This window comes from Electrona antarctica (genome assembly GCF_951216825.1).
Source record: "Electrona antarctica genome assembly, chromosome: 12".
Taxonomy (NCBI): Eukaryota; Metazoa; Chordata; class Actinopteri; order Myctophiformes; family Myctophidae; genus Electrona; species Electrona antarctica.
Genome location: NC_136793.1, coordinates 27601770 through 27620381, shown reverse-complemented (window position 1 = coordinate 27620381; position 18612 = coordinate 27601770). Strand labels below are relative to the sequence as shown.

Here is an 18612-nt window from a genome sequence, read left to right as displayed (position 1 = left end):
GAAATAACGTTGAGCGGTGGTGAGTAATAACAGAGAGAAGGGCTGGAGCGGTGGCGGTGGTTTGCTCTTCCCCCGGGGCTCGTGACGTCATGTTGTAGTTCGGTGGTCACCCCACCACCGAAAATCCAGACTATGTATGAGCCTTGATACACACACACACACACACACACACACACACACACACACACACACACACACACACACACACACACACACACACACACACACACACACTCTCTCTCTCTCTCTTCGGGGACGAAGATCTGAAGGCATAGCAGATTTGGTAGGGTCATCTGACACCGTGGCAGACGGGTTACACAACCTTCTATCGGGAGGTGTGACCTCAGAGTTGAGAGAGAGAGAGAGAGAGAGAGAGAGAGAGAGAGAGAGAGAGAGAGAGAGAGAGAGAGAGAGAGAGAGAGAGAGAGAGAGAGAGAGAGAGAGAGAGAGAGAGAGAGAGAGAGAGAGAGAGAGAGAGAGAGAGAGAGAGAGAGAGAGAGAGAGAGAGAGAGAGAGAGAGAGAGAGAGAGAGACTTTTTCTTCCGGGGGAGGGGTGACTTCAACTTTGGCTCTCAATTTCTCAAGTGGAGCAAAAGACCACCTGCAGTGTGCATGTGAAGGCAGTTCCTTCACATGCCCACAGCAGGTGGTCTTCTGAAAGGAAGGTAGAGACGTTGCAGAGATGAACACAGTATATTGAGGGATTGCTATGGCCAACCTGTAGTCAGTATACCCATAGCCTCGGAAACCCAGACATTTTTATTTCCAGGGAGAAAAAAAAGTCTGGGTCCGAGTCCACTTCAATTCGGCATAGTGTAGTGCAAACATCACTCACTCTCTGCTGATTTCTGATCGTCTGCACCTTTGTTAAATTGACACGCACACATGTACTGTACACACACACACTCCTCTCTCTCTCTGTCGCTCTAATCAATTAGTCTCATGTCTAGCAGCTGCGCATAGTTTCTCCTGGCGGATCCTGCCGGGAGCTGCCTATGCCATAAAAAGCATAGGTGAGTTGCAGGCTAGGATACCGATAACTCAATGGCAGTTTACCATCATATTGTAGCGATTTGAGCTGGGATCTAACCCGGGGGATCAAGGACTAAGGTAACGCCATAGGGAAGGTGACGGTAAGAAAGAGCAGGTGTGTAGAAAGATTTGGAAATATAAAAGAGGGGTGTGTGAAGGGACAGTAAGAGAACCAGGGAAGGTTCTAGGAGATGGAGGAGGGCTCTAAAAGGCTTTAAAGCTTTTTAACCCCGCTATAGCAGCAGGGCCCCAAGCATGGCAATGCAGGTCCTGAACAACTGTCTTGATTTCTATGGAATTTGCTGGGCACCTTCATGCACCCCAGAGGATGAACTATATACTATAGTAAACCTCTAGCGCCCTCTAGTGCTCCCACCAACAATAGTGAGAGGACGGGGTCGTTCAAACCAGGTCGAGAAGATACTATAGGCTATAAGATTGGGACATAGAACTGACGCAGAATAGTTTTGCGGAGCCAGTCAGAGATCTCCGCTTAGTGATGTGTCTGGTCAAATCGAAATTCAATGAAACTGGGTGAAATCATTTGGAGTTTCAAGAAATAATAGCATTTAATAATAACAGCAATGCTTTTTGCCACATTATCAGGATTGGTTTTAAAAGCAGTCATATGTTTGTTGCTGTTCTGTCTGACTACACAAGAGCCACAGGGAAAGGAAAAGTGGAAAATATGTTATGCTATGGTATTTCAATTAAAACAGTAGGTGTGTGTGTGTGTGTGTGTGTGTGTGTGTGTGTGTGTGTGTGTGTGTGTGTGTGTGTGTGTGTGTGTGTGTGTGTGTGTGTGTGTGTGTGTGTGTGTGTGTGTGTGTGTGTGTGTGTGTGTGTGTGTGTGCGTGCCTGTGCCTGTGCACAAGTTTGACATGATAAAAGGCCATGGAGGAACAGAGTGAGATAGAAGTAATAACCGATTGATTTTCCTTTTTTATGTTATAACTGACAATAGACACTGTCCCTCACAACGAGAACATATTTTGGCATCCAGGTGACCTTGCAAAGTACGTAAATTGCAGAGACATGGACAAAGCTGTAATGGTGGGGTTGGAAATTGGAACGATCATATTCTGCTCTGCTGAAGGATAAATACACTACATGAAAAGGATGTGTACCCATCTGATTGTCAGCTCAGACGATTCAATTCTATAATATGCCATGGCACATAGCATAGAACGACAAAGACCGGAGGGTGAGAGATGCTATTATACCTTGTGGTAAACAACTTATCTCTTATTCTCTGAACAAAGCATAATTCATAAGTAGTTTCATTCTCCTCTCATATCATAGCTACAGAGCTTGGCTAGAGCCGCTAGACCATATCCAAAGTAAGAGAAACTTCTGACCCTCTAGCTGCTCGAAACTAATGTCCTATACTACACAATTATATAAGCAAGATATAAAGTAGTACAAGTCATACTACCACATCAACTTCACAAAGTTATATAAAAATTACAAAGTAAGACAATTTTTATGGGCAACACAATCTCCCAGACGGCAGCTTTAAAGGGTATATTATATGATGAAGTCAACAGGGAATAGTAGGGGAGTTGAGCAGGAGGCAAGACAGGTTGGTGGGTTACGGTCGGGTCGGGTGAGACAGATGGGCGCCAGGGTGGAGGAGGCAGGATGGAAAGAAGCCAAAACAAGAGACAGGTGTACAGAAAGAGATAGGTACCGGGTGACATGCAGAGAAAGCAGTCATAGTTTTACAACAGAGGGAGGTTTTGCAAGTCAAGCAAGCGAGAGAGGAAAGGGAAGATATCCAAAGAAGGAGTGTTTGAAAGATGGGGCATATAGGAGGGGAGGAGGAAGCTCCAGCAGGTAGACACTAGACAGGGCCATGTTTCAAAAGGAAAGCATGGGGAAAGGGGATGCGGGGAAGGCAAGCAGGTGAGAAGACAAGGGTAGGTTTTTGAACACAGAGTAGCGCTGAGCCGGGAAACACGCAGGTGAAATCCCTGTGTGCTGTCAGCGGCTACAATACATTAGCTCACAGCTTTTCTCTGTGTTTGGAAGATGGATGTCAGCGTGGGAATGGGCAGAGAAAAGTTTATCATCCAACTGGTCTATTGTACCTTTTTTGCTCTGTTTGTTTTAAGTGCATCATGCAATGCATTTTCAGCTTTCTTCACATTTCAGAGTAATTGCAAGGAGGCTGAGGTCAACCTTGTTGACCTAAACATCAATATGGGGTGCTTGGTCAGCACCAAAAAAATAAAAATAAAAAATAAATATATATATTGTGGGATATCGCTAAAATACCCCCGAAAAGGTGCGCGTTGCCATGGGAACCAGCCACACTCACGGCAGAGAGACGCCCAGGCAGGTGAGACACACCCTCAGGCAAAGTGACGTGATGCCACCAGCACGCCCGCCAAGCAATCACGGCCAGCTGCGGAGAATAGATTTTTCGGCTAATAAAAGCTCACTCTCTGCCTCGCCGTCGGCTGGTTCACATCGGGCAAGGAGGCACGGTGATCCTTTAAATAGATCGGGCAGTAAGTCTTTTCCCATATTATCCTCACGCACGCACATAAATGATAGTAGAATAGCTTCTCATTGTCGCTGTTCTAGGCAAATAGGAGCGGAGCAACTCTATTGTATTGAATGCCCTATAGGAAATACACCGTATTACCTACCTGTTTCCCCTGTGAAATAATAAGGCCATTCAGCAGTTTGGAACAATAAGGAAGCTAAGGTTAAATGACTTACCGAATCCCTGTGAAATCCCAAATATCACCTACCAGAACACTGGAAAGCTCATATTGACATTCCCTCGAAATTGGAGAATTAATCAACCTCAAAACGACCCTGAAAGAAAGACCTAAGCTAAACCTAAGCTGAAAAAATGGCCATAGCCACTGTTGTGTTTTTCGTGCAAAACTGAATGGGTTCAGAATCATGAATAACCCCTAGTTTAACATGTTCACATGCTACTTAAAGCATAATTAAAATGTGACATTTTTGCCTTATATAGGTTTTCAATGGTACCCCAACGTTCAACCCCTGAATTTGATCCAAAATGTATATAATAATCAATTTTTTATATATTAATTTGATGACCCTAAGGATCATAAAAAACCTTAAACGATATGTTGGGCCACGCCCCTTTTCAGCTTTGATTGACTGGCCTACTTCCCATTTGTCCAATGCACGTCCGCTGGATTTGTTCTGGATTTGTCCTGATTGTCCTGATAGGAGATAAGGGGCCATAGCAGAGCTGGTTGAGTGGAGTGAACTGACCAACATTGCCATCCCTAGTTTCTTGGAAAGAAACTGTTGAGTTGGCAGGTGTTTATAGTGTTAATAGACCGGCACCATCTCCCAGATGAGGTTTTCTCAAACAGATGGCCCCCTTCCTTTCTGCCTGCTTGCCTGTGCAAGGATACCATCCCACTCTAGTCCTCTTGTCTCCATGGTGTTGAAATTCCTTAATTGAGGGCAGCCAGCAGCCAGTCAACCCGCTCAGTATTTTGGAGGTGGTCCGTTGGAACCATGAGCTAAGGATGTGATGATTCTTTTGATTTAGAATCACTCTTACTCTTCACTTCATTACTCTTTAATGGTGGTTATAAAAGCTGATGTACAGTACTGTGGATGTCACAGTTGCGGATGGTGTCAGTTTTGGGTACATTTTCTTTCCACTTTGGAACAGTTTTCTTGAAATTGTGTGTGTGAAGTCATTTTCTATGACATCCTATTGTCCATTACATTTCATGCTGTCAAGATATTCACCCTGAAATGTTATAATGTAGATTTGACCTGTTAAACCCATAATGCATAAGTTAAGTTCATAGATCGGTGCATTATTGCATTACAAACAGTTAGATTTCTTATCACATGTAATGTATTGTATACATCAATTAATGTTGTACAGGTTAGATGTATTAAGTTACACTAAACATTCCTTGGTTTAAACTTGAAATTGAATCATCTGTGATATATGGAGTTGTTTCCTGCAGTCATTTAAAGGACCACTTCACCACTTTTCAACCTATCTTCATATAATAGGTCCTCACTAATAATCGTGATAAAATGGCACTATTTATTTCTATTCAGTCTGTGTCTCATAGGAGGGCTGTGGGCAGTTCAGAGACCCGTCCACCAGTGACATCATCGATGGGGAATCCAAGCTAATAGAAACTGCAGGCTTTCTATTCCTGAAAAGTTGCAATGCTAAAATGGAAGCCATTGTTCTCACGATAATAAAAATCTAAAAATGTTTGTAAAAAAATCGTGTTTAAAAAAAAAATCTGCCTAACGATGATGTCACTTGGTGCCATTTTATCATGATTATTAGTGAGGACCTATTATATGAAGATAGGTTGAAACGTGGTGAAGTGGTCCTTTAACGGAGCAGGTGTTTGTTGAGCATTGATAAAGCATTAGACATGCTGTACAACAATTAGCACCAGGAGCCATGGTGGCCAAAGGATTTACCATGGCAAATAAAACCATGCCAACTCCTCAGTCAATCAGTAGGCAAACAGGTAAATGCAAAGACGGACGGACGGGTATAGGGAGACAAATACACCTGCCTGCCTCCCCCAGATACAAAAAAGAGAGAAAAACGGAAATGCAAACAAAACTGAAATGCAGGCAGATCGACAGCCGTACAGGCAGACTGATGGTGCAGGGGATGAAAAGAGAAAATGGGACAGTAGAGAATGAATCTGTAGAACAAGCACGACAATAAAACGCAAGCTGCGATGCTCCTTGGGTTTACCGCTAGCTTTGTTGACAAAGGCTTTTGATTCGGTGATTTACAAAGGTTTCTCACTGAGGTTATAAATCAACTGTTATAAATTGTTGATCTAGCTTGGCACCGTTGATTCTTAACACGGTGTGCTTCACAATGATTTACAATATACACTAGAACCTCAACAAAGAAACACTGAAGTGTGCTTACACTAGTAGAAATATACCGTGTGTGCTAGTGTATGCGTGTAGACGAGAGATGAATGTTGTTGAGTGAACAAGACAATGGTGGACTTAAGTTGAGCCCAAATTTGACCTTTCAAAATAAGTTAATTTAGGTTCATAGAGTGCTTTATTGCATTACAAACATTTAGATTTCTTATCACATTTAACACTTAGCGCGCCATTGCCGACGATTAAAGTCAATTGAAGCCTAATTTTGATACTGACGCTTAACGCCATTGCCGACGGCCTTCGGCAATTGAGCTTTTATAGCGCGTTCGATTGCTTGAGCCAAAATGCTACTCACGTTAGCCGGTTAGCTAGCTGTGTTGTTAGCACAGCACTGGATCGCCCATCTTAGATCGTCGTCGCCATAAGAATCCATTCTATCCATTTCTTTCAATCGCCTGTATCTCCTATTCCTTGTCCCAGATGGCATTTTGGTCAAAACAGCATTTCTTTGACGGCACAGATCGGACGATGTAGAGCTCCAGAGCTCCGGTCTGGCTTCCAGTGGCGTGCACAGACATTTAGAGGGGCAGGTGCTCAAGTTAAAAAAGGGCACCTTGTGCAGCGCGTGGAACCGGCCGGTTGCCTTAATCCATTTTGGGCGGGAACCCCTTTTGGTGTTAGCATTATGTTATGCTTTAGCTATTGAAAAATAGCAGATCTACAAGCTCATAGCGCGCCACCGAGTGGCGCGCTATGAGCTTGTAGGTCTGCTATTTTTGAAAAAAATGTTTCTTTTCTTCTTTTTTTTTTCAAAAGGGCACATTGCCAAAAGGGCAGGGGGTGCTCTAGCACCCCCTAGTGTCTATCTGTGCACGCCACTGCTGGCTTCAGATGGTAAACAAGGCCTGTCCGCTCCGTGTAGCTTCCTAGGTTATGACTACTGCTCATGGACCGGAAATTGCGGCTTTTCAAAATAAGAGCTCAAATTTAAAAAATGCTGCCGTGAATTAGATCCTAATTTTTCAATAAATGCTAGCGGCCTAAGTGTTAATGCGTACACAATTATTGTTGTACAGGTAGGAGTGAACAAGACAATGATGGACGGTACGTGAGCCCAGGTTTTTATACAGGCACATGGGTACAAATTCTGTGCACAGGCCCGGATTTACCGCTGGGCTGCAGCCCGGGGGCCCCCGACTATTGACAGCGACTAGTCTCTGTCTGTCTGTCTGTTTGTCTTTTGGGGGGTCTGTGTACCCCAAAATGACCCCAAAATGTAACCAAAATGCCATAAAAAAAATCCAGGGGGGCCCTGAAATTGTCTCTAGCCCAGGGGCCCCTACTACTGTAAATCCGGCATTGTCCGTGGCCGTGCATGCATGTCAATGCATGTGTTTGTGTGCAAGCCCCCAAACCTGTTCTGCGTTTAATCTATGTTTGCTTCGTTGCCCGGTGTCCTGCAGGGGTCAATAGGCCGTAGCATGGCAGCCATCAGACCCCATTAATTTTCCATAGAGATTTCCAAAAATATTTATGCCAATTATTTTAATACTAGAATCAAGTCATCCAGGATCCAGGGTGAATCATGATGATGATGATTGACCGCAGGTCGCATTTACTATGAAATTGTGCATTTCCTGTGTGTTGTTTCATTGGTCATACTATTTATTGTATAGCATATTATTTCACATTTGTGTTTTTGTAATTTTGTAATTTTACAGTTTCACACTATCCCGAGTAAAGCTACTAAACTCAGCACACCGGCCTGTTCTTTGGAGCTTGATTAGGAACTTGTTTAACTGTCTGTCTGAATATACGTTCATGTGGGCAACATTTAGCGATCGGGCAGAACAATTATTTACAATAAATTACAATAAATACAATTTGTTTTCTTTTTTCCTTTTGAGCGGTGCCTAACCGCTCCAATGAACAGCTATGTGTGTCCCTATCATGTCTCCATGTACAGTCCCATCCCCTTCGTCTGTTCCGGGCTGACATCTGTAGGTACCTATCAATGTCAGTCAGCCCAAAAATACCTCTGGTAGCCACACCTCTGTTGGGTGGGGTTTAGCCTTAAGGGGTGTGTTTTTTTCACCCACTGTGTAATATAATAAATGGACAGTAGGTGGCAGTAGGACAGAGGCCACAGCAACTATACATTCCAGCTAAGTAATTTGCACTGCAGTTTTAGGGATTGTCATTGCTGCTGTCAAGGAGTGAAACAATATACCCATACTCAACCTTTTAATTTTAATTTACCGTAGTATCTCATATATATATATATATATATATATATATAGTTGTGGAAATGTAGATCTGCTGTTTTCAAAAGATTGAAAACTTTAAATGATACATTATGCATAAAGTGTATTTTCTACTTTTTTTTTTTCAAACTGCCAAAAAAGTGTCTAATACTGTCACAATCACATAAATATACATACTAAATGAATGTCCCATTTTAGAAAGAAATGTTATGCGAAAAACCTTCTCAAAATTGGTAGTTAAGACCTGTGTCTACAAATACATCCATTTGAGTGAGGAGATGGAACTGGTTATTCTGCTTTTAGCACTATGGCCAGGGGCCAGGCACAGGACACATTAATGCATGGGGCTTGCTATTGTGAAATGATCTTGTGGCAGGCAGGCGGCAGGCTGATGATTTTTTGTCTTGTGAAATAGTAATAATATTACATTACTTATTACTTGGAATCAAGAGTAATATAGTTACATATTACTTTTCAACCGGGCCCCTTCCACCCGCTAAAGAACACAGTCTGTTTAGCCAGCTCCTTTTACAACTGAATCCAATTCATTGGAATAAGAAGTCTCCAATCCGCTTGTTATAAGCGACTTTGGTCTTGTTTTTCAGTAAAGTTGCTTGAAAATATTGACAGGTTAGGTTGCGTTTTTCGGGGCTTGTTTCTGAAGTGTATGCTTATTTAGGCTTGTTCCCTAATGTTGTTTAAACCTGTGATTATGCTCAAACATTGTCATAAAGCCAAGGACCCCCATGTATTTGTGCACACAGACCCCCATCTGAATGTTTTGTGCCAGTTTTTTTTTTTTTTTTTGTATAAAGAAAAACTATTTTAGAAACGATCTGATCTACAAGCTCACAACGACGCATTGCGAGCTTGTAGATCTGCTATTCTCAAGTAGCTGCCGATGTCCTATAGTCTTAGTATATAAATATTAAGTATTATAGTAGCTCATTTGTGGAGTGGCTTCTTTTCATAGACCTGATTGCTTATTTCTCTCACACAATCTGGCAACACCGGTTGTTACACTGCTGTGTATAACAGCTGGAGACAAGAGGTAGATGTCGCCAAATTGTGTGAGAGAAATAAGCAATCAGGTCTATGAAAAGAAGCCAAGCCCCAAGTCGCTTATAACAAGCGGACATGGCAACAACGGAGAAATCCATGAAGAGCTCTCGTTTTTAACAGGAGATTTAAGACGTTTCTAACTCATGTCATCATGTCAACGTCGCAACACAAATAATACAAACTACGAAAAACTATGCCATCACATTATCAAATGAAATAGTGTTGTATAAAGTACTGAACTTTATTCCTACAAAATCACGACCGTACGTTCACAGTGAATGAGTTTCTGCCGACCGGAAGCGTTCCGGCGGCCCAAACTGAACGCGGAAGTGTTGGCTACATAGAGCCCATTGGGAAGGCTGTAGCTGAGGAAACTGGTTATACTGCCTTTAGCATGGCCAGGCCTAGTGCTCAGACACCTATTAGGTGTTAGACATTAGGCCTGCACCCCCCCCCACCCCCCCCACACACACACACTTGCTTGGCACAGGTAAACGGCAGGGGGAACCTAGTAATTTTAGTAATTATAGTAAGACAAAGTATTTTAGCAACTTAGTCTTAGTGTTACTTTTAGTAGCAAATGTATTTCTGATTTAAGCTCAGTCTTTGAACAATCCATTGAACTTTAGGCCTGCCTAGGCTGCTTAAACTATCTAGTCTTAGCCAACTAAAAATGAACACTGGCATACAATAAACTAAAACATAATTTCTCAGACTCTTCAACAAAGATGGCAAAAACAAACATTCTTTGTTCTGTACAATTGTATAGTATAAAACACTGATTTTAAAACTTTGGCAAACTATTGCAAACCAGCACTACAGGCTACTTTGCAAGGGCAAAAATAATGTGGGAAATTCTCTCTCTCTCTCTCTCTCTCACCACTGATAGAAAAAGAAAAGAAAAAACATTTCCCCACCCCCACCATGCAGGCACCTCTGGCTGGAGGACCATGCGTCCCCAGACTGCTGCTGTACTTTTAATTATTATAATCATTTTGATACTTTTTACTTTTACTCAAGTAAATGGTGAATTACGAACTTTTACTTGTAACAAAATAGTTCTACATTGCAGTATTGATACTTTTACTCAAGTAAAAACATTTAGTACTTTTTCCCACTACTTGGTTTTAAGTTAGTTTAAAGGGGTATTTGTTTTCTCTTTAAAACATGTCTGGGGTCTACTCAGGTTTTTGAGTGAACCCCATACAGTTTCTCTGTGTAGGGCCAGATAGCACTAGATAGATAACATTATTCTCAATCTCAACTCTCAATTCTTATATGAATCGATCAACTCTAAAGCAAAGCTTGTGAAGCTTGCTACAAGTTGTTTTTTTTTTAATATAAGCAACCAAGCTTCAGAAACAATTAAGCCCAATACGGCAACATGCAACTATAAGTTTTCAAGCTACTTTACAGGGAAACTAGATGGGCATAAATGGGCATAAATGGCTGATTGCAGTATTGATACTTTTACTCAAGTAAAAACATTTGTACTTTTTCCACCACTGAAGAATAATTTGTATAAAGTTCTACAATAAGCATTAGTGAAAGTCTTTTTACTTGATTTACTTTTTTGCTTGAAAAGGAACCAGCTTGTTTATCTCTCTCTCTCTGTCTGGAAAAAGAATACACACTGAAAAAGCCTAGGTGGGCTGCAGGGGGTAGCCAGCCACTAGCCAGTCTCCAGATCTCGTATCTTCACACCTCTCAGACCGGAGAGAGGGGGTTGAGAGAGAGAGAGAGAACATTTTTTTTTTCATTTCAAGTTTTCAAATACATACAAATATTTTGAAAATAGCAGATCTACAAGCTCACACTTCATCGCTTCATAAAATGGCCAAATTGTGTATAGGGCTGAAGTTGTTAATGTGTGTTTTATTTACTTCTACTCCACTACATCTCAGAGGCAAATATTGTACTTTTACTCCACTACATTTCATGACAGTCAGGGGTAAATATAAACTGTTACTGACTTACTCATGATGACATAACAAAACCATTGACTTAGGACAAAAAAAATCTTATTTTGGCCTGCATGGTAAACCAATAATTTAAGTTTTTATATTTAAATGATATTAAGAAAGTCACCACTCACCATTCCACAGTGGTGGAAAGTAACATTTACTTAAGTACTGTACTGTACAATTTTGAGGCATTTGTACTTTACTTTAGTATTCATAATTTCCAATACTTTTACTTCTACTCCACTACATCTCAGAGGCAAATATTGTATTTGTACGCCACTACATTTATTTGCAAACTTTAGTTACTAGTTACTTTGGAGATTTTGATTATTATAAAAAAACATGCATTAACCACTTCCTCAGTATAGTAGACTATTTGAAAATAGCCGATCTACAAGCTCACAATACGTCGTGATGTGCTAGATTATGAGCTTGTAGATTTGCTATTTTCAAAAGATTTGTATACATTTGAAAACTTGAAATGGGACATTCTTAAGTACACTTTGATACCAATAATTTTGTACTTTTACTCAAGTAAATGTTGAATACCGGACTGTTACTTGTAACAGTATGTATTTCAATGTATTTCTATATTGCAGTATTGATACTTTTACTCAAGTACAAAATGTGATACTTTTTCCACCACTCCACTGCATATTGCAAGCTATACTCAGTGCAGCTCTGCTCATCATGGCTTGAAGCCACCTGGTGGTTGAATGGCCACTCCACATATTAAAATAAACCTGTGGGTGTGGCTGAGAATCTGGGGGTGGGTCTGTGGGTGTGTCTATCAGAGGTACCTCTGGGTTCTGATAAATGTCACTTTGAGACTGAGGAAAAAAGGAATGGGACCCCACTGTATGTCTGGCACTGTCTATGTATGTCCCTGCAGTATGTATGTATGTCTGTTTAGCCAACGCACGCACGCACGCACGCACGCACGCACACACGCACACACACACACACACACACACACACACACACACACACACACACACACACACACACACACACACACACACACACACACACACACACACACACACTGCTCAGTTCACACATTGGTGTAATTATATACATTTCTTTCCCCCACAGAATCTAATGTTTTATGGTCACAATTCAACAGGATCGGATGGCTTGATTCGAGGCTTTAAATAATTGATTGATTTTTGGAAATCTCTATGCCCTATACTTGGTTCACTACTTTTGTCCCTTTACACCAAATTTGTTCATCGAAAATAAACAAATAAGTTCACAAAGATGAAACACACCAAAAAGCTGTATATTAGCTGTTTTTTTCTTCTCTGCAAATTGTCTGCGAATATACATGTTGTGAAAGGCCCAGAATAGGGGTAATAGGGTGCATGCAGTTAACAGCTGGTGTTGTTCATTGCGAGTTACTCTAATGTCAGTGATGATGTGGAGGGTGGCTGCAATAACTTTGATTGTAATTAGACTCATCCTGTTTTGAGCCTTGTGGACAGATTGAAAGCAGCCTCGTTCTGTTAACATGCCATCTCATCATCTCTGCTTGCTCATTTCGGCTTCTCACCTTCACGTACGTGCATGACTGCACACACACACACACACACACACACACACACACACACACACACACACACACACACACACACACACACACACACACACACACACACACACACGTCACACCGTTATAACTCGGCAGCACACAGTGTTAAGTAAAGTTAGCATTAAATACCAGAGCAGAGAGGTGAGGTGGGGACAGGAACATTATGCCCTGGCTTTATAGGCCCATAATGTGAGAGATTTAATGAACAGCTCAAATTGGCGAGCACACACACACACACACGCACGCATGCACGCACGCACGCACGCACGCACGCACGCACGCGCATGCATGCCCAGAGGTCCAGAGGACGACAGCTGGGCAGTGCCCAAATCTGTTTACAAGGCAGTTTTGAATAAGAACAGAGGCATAGCGAGTGAGAGACAAGCTGTTGTGTTGCGCTCTCTGTTGTGTTGTGTTGGTGTCTGTAGTGTATTTCCTGTTTGTGCACTTCCTGTTCATTTCTTCAATCTGGGAAAGGGTAATGATTTGGCATCACACACACACACACACACACACACACACACACACACACACACACACACACAGGGCCTAAGCACACTTTAGATTCCATGCGCGGACAGAAGAAGCGGTCTTTTACGTCATTTCCGAGTTTTTAAGACAGCTGGTGGATGGAAAAAAGGCTCCACCTCCGCGGCTGACTGCCGAGGAGGAGAGCGTTTCCGGGAATCTGTCCGTCGCGGCAGTCAGCCGCGGGGGTGGAGCTTCTTTTCCATCCACCAGCTGTCTAAAAACTCGGAAATGACGTAAAAGACAGCTTCTTCTGTCCGCGGCTGTCCGCGTGTGCCCAGGGGGATTCACACATACACACACACACACACACACACACACACACACACACACACACACACACACACACACACACACACTGTTTCTTGGCGAACCTCATTCACCTTTTGAACCATAACCTGTCTAACAATATTATATTTAGCAGCATCATATGATATCTTTTTATTTTATTTTGTGTTTCTCTCCATGCACCACTGCTGCTGTTGGCATTATGTTTCTCTACATTTTCATCCCTCTGAGCTGTCTTTACGTCATTACAGCTCCCCAATTTTGTGTTCAACATTGTCATGGCATTGCCCCAGTGAGTGCCCTGGCCCTTGACAAACCCTAATCAATCTATTTAATTGCTTAACAATGACAACAGTGTTATCTGTTGCCATCAAATAGACTATTAAGTGCCTGCTTTACATACCGGTACCTACATACTCGCACACACTCAACTGACATGTACATGATTACGCATGAACACATGAGCGAGTGCACACACACACACACACACACACACACACACACACACACACACACACACACACACACACACACACACACACACACACACACACACACTCACACACACACCATTAGCGGACTGCGTCAACCTTAGTACATTAATTAGGATTACCTTGACCTTTAGTGTAGCTCATTAAGAACAGGGAACGGCCCAGATATTGGAAACTGTTACTAGCGTCTTTAGGTTTGTTTTGAATGGAGATCATTGCAGCAGTGTTTCTTTGCAGCCTGTTCTAATCTTCAGGACTCATCATTAATGTATTGCCTTCAAATGCTGACGCCAAAAGACACTTTTTGCGTCCTACTGTGTGTTATCGACAGAATGTGGATGTTGTCAACTCGTGGAAACTGACTGTGCAATTTCTAAATAAGTTAAAAGGCACTTCCCCGGCTAATGCCTCATGGGGCTCAATGGTGCTGCTTTCAGTGTGCTTGCCTTGTTGTTCAGTTTCCACGTTGAGTCGATGTAACGAAGTGGTCCTCTTACTTATATTTTGCACATGTATGCTTATTTTACACACATATTGTAGGCCTACCAGTTTTTGATTGAAGTATTTATATTTGCACAGCATATGCACTTTAGTCATTTGTATTTGCACACAAAGGAAAAGTCATGAGTTGAATTGGTTTATTGAAAGTATTATAAACATGGGAGTTGTTTCCTATCCGGCAGGATGGCCACTCAGTATTGGACAGTACCACCTGGGGAAACAGAGGGATATTTGGTCAATATTTGGTCAAGTGCAATACAAAGTGCAATATAAGTACAATATGTAATATGTGACTGTGGTATGGGTAAATTAATACTTACTGCTTCTGTTCCTGTGTGTTCGGGCAAAAGTGTCCCCTTCTTCTTCTTCTTCTTTTTGTTTTACGGCAGTTGGCAACCAGTTTATGGTGCATTACCGCCATCTAGTGATCCAGCTCAAAAGTGTCCACAGGCTACCAGAGCACCATATATGGGTCTGGACTGGACCACAGTGAAATGACATGGGGGTGTTTGAGTTGTGCATTGAAGCTGCTAATGATAATGGGATATGTGGTTTATCTTGCAATAGAGGGCATAATTGATATTTACTTACCTGTGTAGTGATATAGATTTATAGGCTTATGTGACGTGGTTATGTGGGGTTTAGAAGTGTTGCATGTTTGTGGTTACCGGTAACATGGTAGAGTCTGCACTGATTGTTTCAGCTGCCTATAAAAGGATGCCAGGAAGCACACACACTCAGTGATAGATCAGTGAGAGGACATGGTGGGGCGGCACACCAACATGTCCTATTTGTTTGCTGCTTGTGCCATGCCATTTCCCATGCTGTAACCTTCTTTTGGGAATAAATCATGGTGTGGCTGCATTTGACCTCCTGACTCTGTGTTCATTTCCACCATGGCCGCCACCATCTTGACACCAAACGTACCTACCTGTCTTTTGATACACAAGAAAGATTAAACTTTCTGTTCTGTCTTGTGTACTCTACCACCACCGATCTTATCAAAGTGGATGGACACAGTGGAATATTAAACCTTTGGCCTTTGCCCTGACTGTTGCAGGAGTCTAACAGTAAGCTATATCTGTAGCCCTATAACATTATGGTTAATACTAATGGCATGGTTGCCACTACTGGTCTGCTTCATGATATGTGTATAAGTGGATCTGACCACAATTAAGGGTTCAATTTAAGAGCATATATGTAGGCTACACATTTATTAGGAGGCAGGATTTCAGGCGTTCACTCAACATCTTTTGTACTGTAGGTCCAATGTTTTCAACAATACCGTACATTACTTTTTATATGGCTTGAAAACAAGGCCGGTATGCCAACAGCAAGGCCTCGAGATTCATGACCAGTAAGTGCCTGTGCTGAGCCATGGTTGGCACATTGCATTATCCATTATCCCGCCAATGGCCAATCAGGGTTTCTGAGCTCAAGCTGTCCCCCTGCCATCCTAGCGAATTTCATACTTTTAGTACTATTTATTACCTACTGTACATCATCATATTCGCTGTTTGAAATTCTTTGGAAAGCGAATAGTGGTTAAGTGTGTCTGTGGAGTGTGGATTTCTACAAATATTGAACCAATGAAAAGTATTAACAAGAGATTGTGACAAAATTATAATTACATTTGATCCATCAGAACCTGCAGGTTCTTTTTTTTCTCCATCTACTGAAAAGTAACAGTTTTGGACATACAAGGTTTCTGCCCGACAGCAACTATACAGTATGCTATAGTATGTTAAAGTTCTGAATAATATAATCAACTAAGCTGCCGATGAATATTATCGTTGTCCAGCTCAACCCACTCCCCTCACCACCACGCCCCACCCCAGCCCCAGTCAGTGAACTGTAACATCCCTGTGTCTACTTCCCAGATATCCGTGGCATCGAAGACTTCCTGGACCGGACCTCTCAGCAGGGAATGGACGTGTCGCTGCAGAAGGTGGAGTCCAACATCAACATGATGATCACCAGCCTGTTCAGAACCATGCGGGTGGAGGAGCTGCACCGCTACAGAGACACGCTGCGCAGGGCCGTGCTGTTCATGAGCCCCGCTACTGCCAAGGCTTTTATCACTGAGGTACGCAATAGTGTTTATGTGTAGGCACGCACACACGCACACACGCACGCACGCGCACGCACGCATGCACGCACACGCACGCACGCACGCAGGCACACAGGCCCACACACCACATCACATCACACCGAGACACATCGCTACAGGCACGGATGCTTCAGAAACACCTTGGCAAGCCACTTCAGGCAAAATAGCATGGTGTGGATGGATGTGGAGTGGGGCATCTATGCCAACACTGATATGATTTGATATGATTTGATTTGATATGATATGATATGATATGATATGATATGATATGATATGATATGATATGATATGATATAGGCATGTAACGATTCACTCAACTCACGATATGATTCGTATCACGATATGAGGTTCACGATACGATTTTTCACGGTATTTTAAACAAAAAATATTTTCCAGAAAAATTACAGTTTCTTTATTTTATATAATTTATCTTAACCCCCCCCCCCCCCAAGCTTTTTTCACATTTTTATTTAACTACATTGCAAAAGAAGTAGCATTACTTTTGACAGTGCAGAAACATAATTGCCTTCCTTGATGTAATGAGCATCAAAGTCTAATTTCTCTCCAAATTTTATTAAATCGATTCATATCGTCAGGATTTATATCGATATACGATATATCGTTACATGCCTGATATGATATGATATGATATGATATGATATGATATGATATGATGATGAAAGGGTTTCAGGCAAGTGGAGCTCTTGCCATTGCTGTGCTATTATATATCATCGTACGGTACTTAAATACAGCTAATATAAACCTTTCGTCTGCATGTCCCTCAATTCGTATGTACAATTTAGGTTCCTAGTTCCTATACACTAGCGGCGGCATCACAGTAGGAAGTCACGAGGTGCCACTAACTGAGTTGTTAAGGCGTAGCCACTGATGCCTGACAGAGAGGCTTGGGTTAAATTCCCGACAGCCTTGCTTAGTATTTTAACTTTGATGTGCGTCTAAAAAACGCAAGAAAATGCGACGCTCATGGCACGAGAGGAGGACACACCAGGCACGCTGCACTATAGGAAAACGCTGTAGCTGTAGCTATAGGAATACACACCACATTGCAGTGCTGTGTGGGTGTTCTGATATGCTGTACGCACACGCATACAATGTCTGATATACACTTGGATGGTACAGATCAAAGCTAACACGTGTCGTTGTGAAGCTTGCAGAGCGTCTATTTTCGGTGCGCGACACCCACGCCAAACTAAATATAACTGAGGCATATAACACTAAAGCGCATATGCATGTGTCTACAATGTGCAGAGGCATACAACACATACCATTAATTACTGTGTATGAACAGGTAAATGAAGCGCATTTCCTTAGGCAATCTCACGATATCTGTGGACGATGTCTGTAACCGTGGAACACTGTAACAAACTACAGTCATGTTGACAGTGACACTAATTTCTGTTGAAAACGTAGTGCAAAGCAGCATGTATCAGCATACTGTGATGCTGCCTGCAACTACACAGTGAAATCCAACACACAGATTACAGCCACATTATTCAGAATGAACAGAAATAAAATAAGTGTGTGCACGCATATGCGATTAAACTGTTGTCAGAGTTACTCTTAAACAGTAATTTATTACTTATTACTTTCAAAAAAAGTAATATAGTTACACTACTTATTACTCCCTGCCAAAAGTAAATAGTTACTCATTACTTTTTTTTCTCGACCCCAGTAATTGCATCTTTTGTCCCCATTTTCAACATTAGCAGTATTTCCCCCACATTTGGTTCCATTTGTACACTAATTTGAATTAAATGAACACTAAGACTTTTACTGTGTATGAAATTAAATTACAGACTAAATGAAAGCCACACCTTCTTCCCTATGCACAACTTGCAGCGGACACTAATGTTCATCTCGTCTTTATCACGGA

The 18612-nt window shown here is 42.0% G+C and overlaps 1 protein-coding gene across 2 annotated transcripts in view; it reads left to right on the top strand.

Moving 5' to 3' along the window:
* Window positions 1-18612, top strand: part of grid2 (glutamate receptor, ionotropic, delta 2) — a gene marked incomplete at its 3' end in the record, with an annotated part of 744548 nt that overhangs the window by 447502 nt on the left and 278434 nt on the right. For both annotated transcript variants that reach the window (XM_079516745.1, XM_079516744.1), the window contains exon 4: window positions 16489-16694. In XM_079516745.1, the coding sequence (XP_079372871.1) occupies window positions 16489-16694 (206 nt within the window). The remainder of the gene's footprint in view (window positions 1-16488; window positions 16695-18612) is intronic.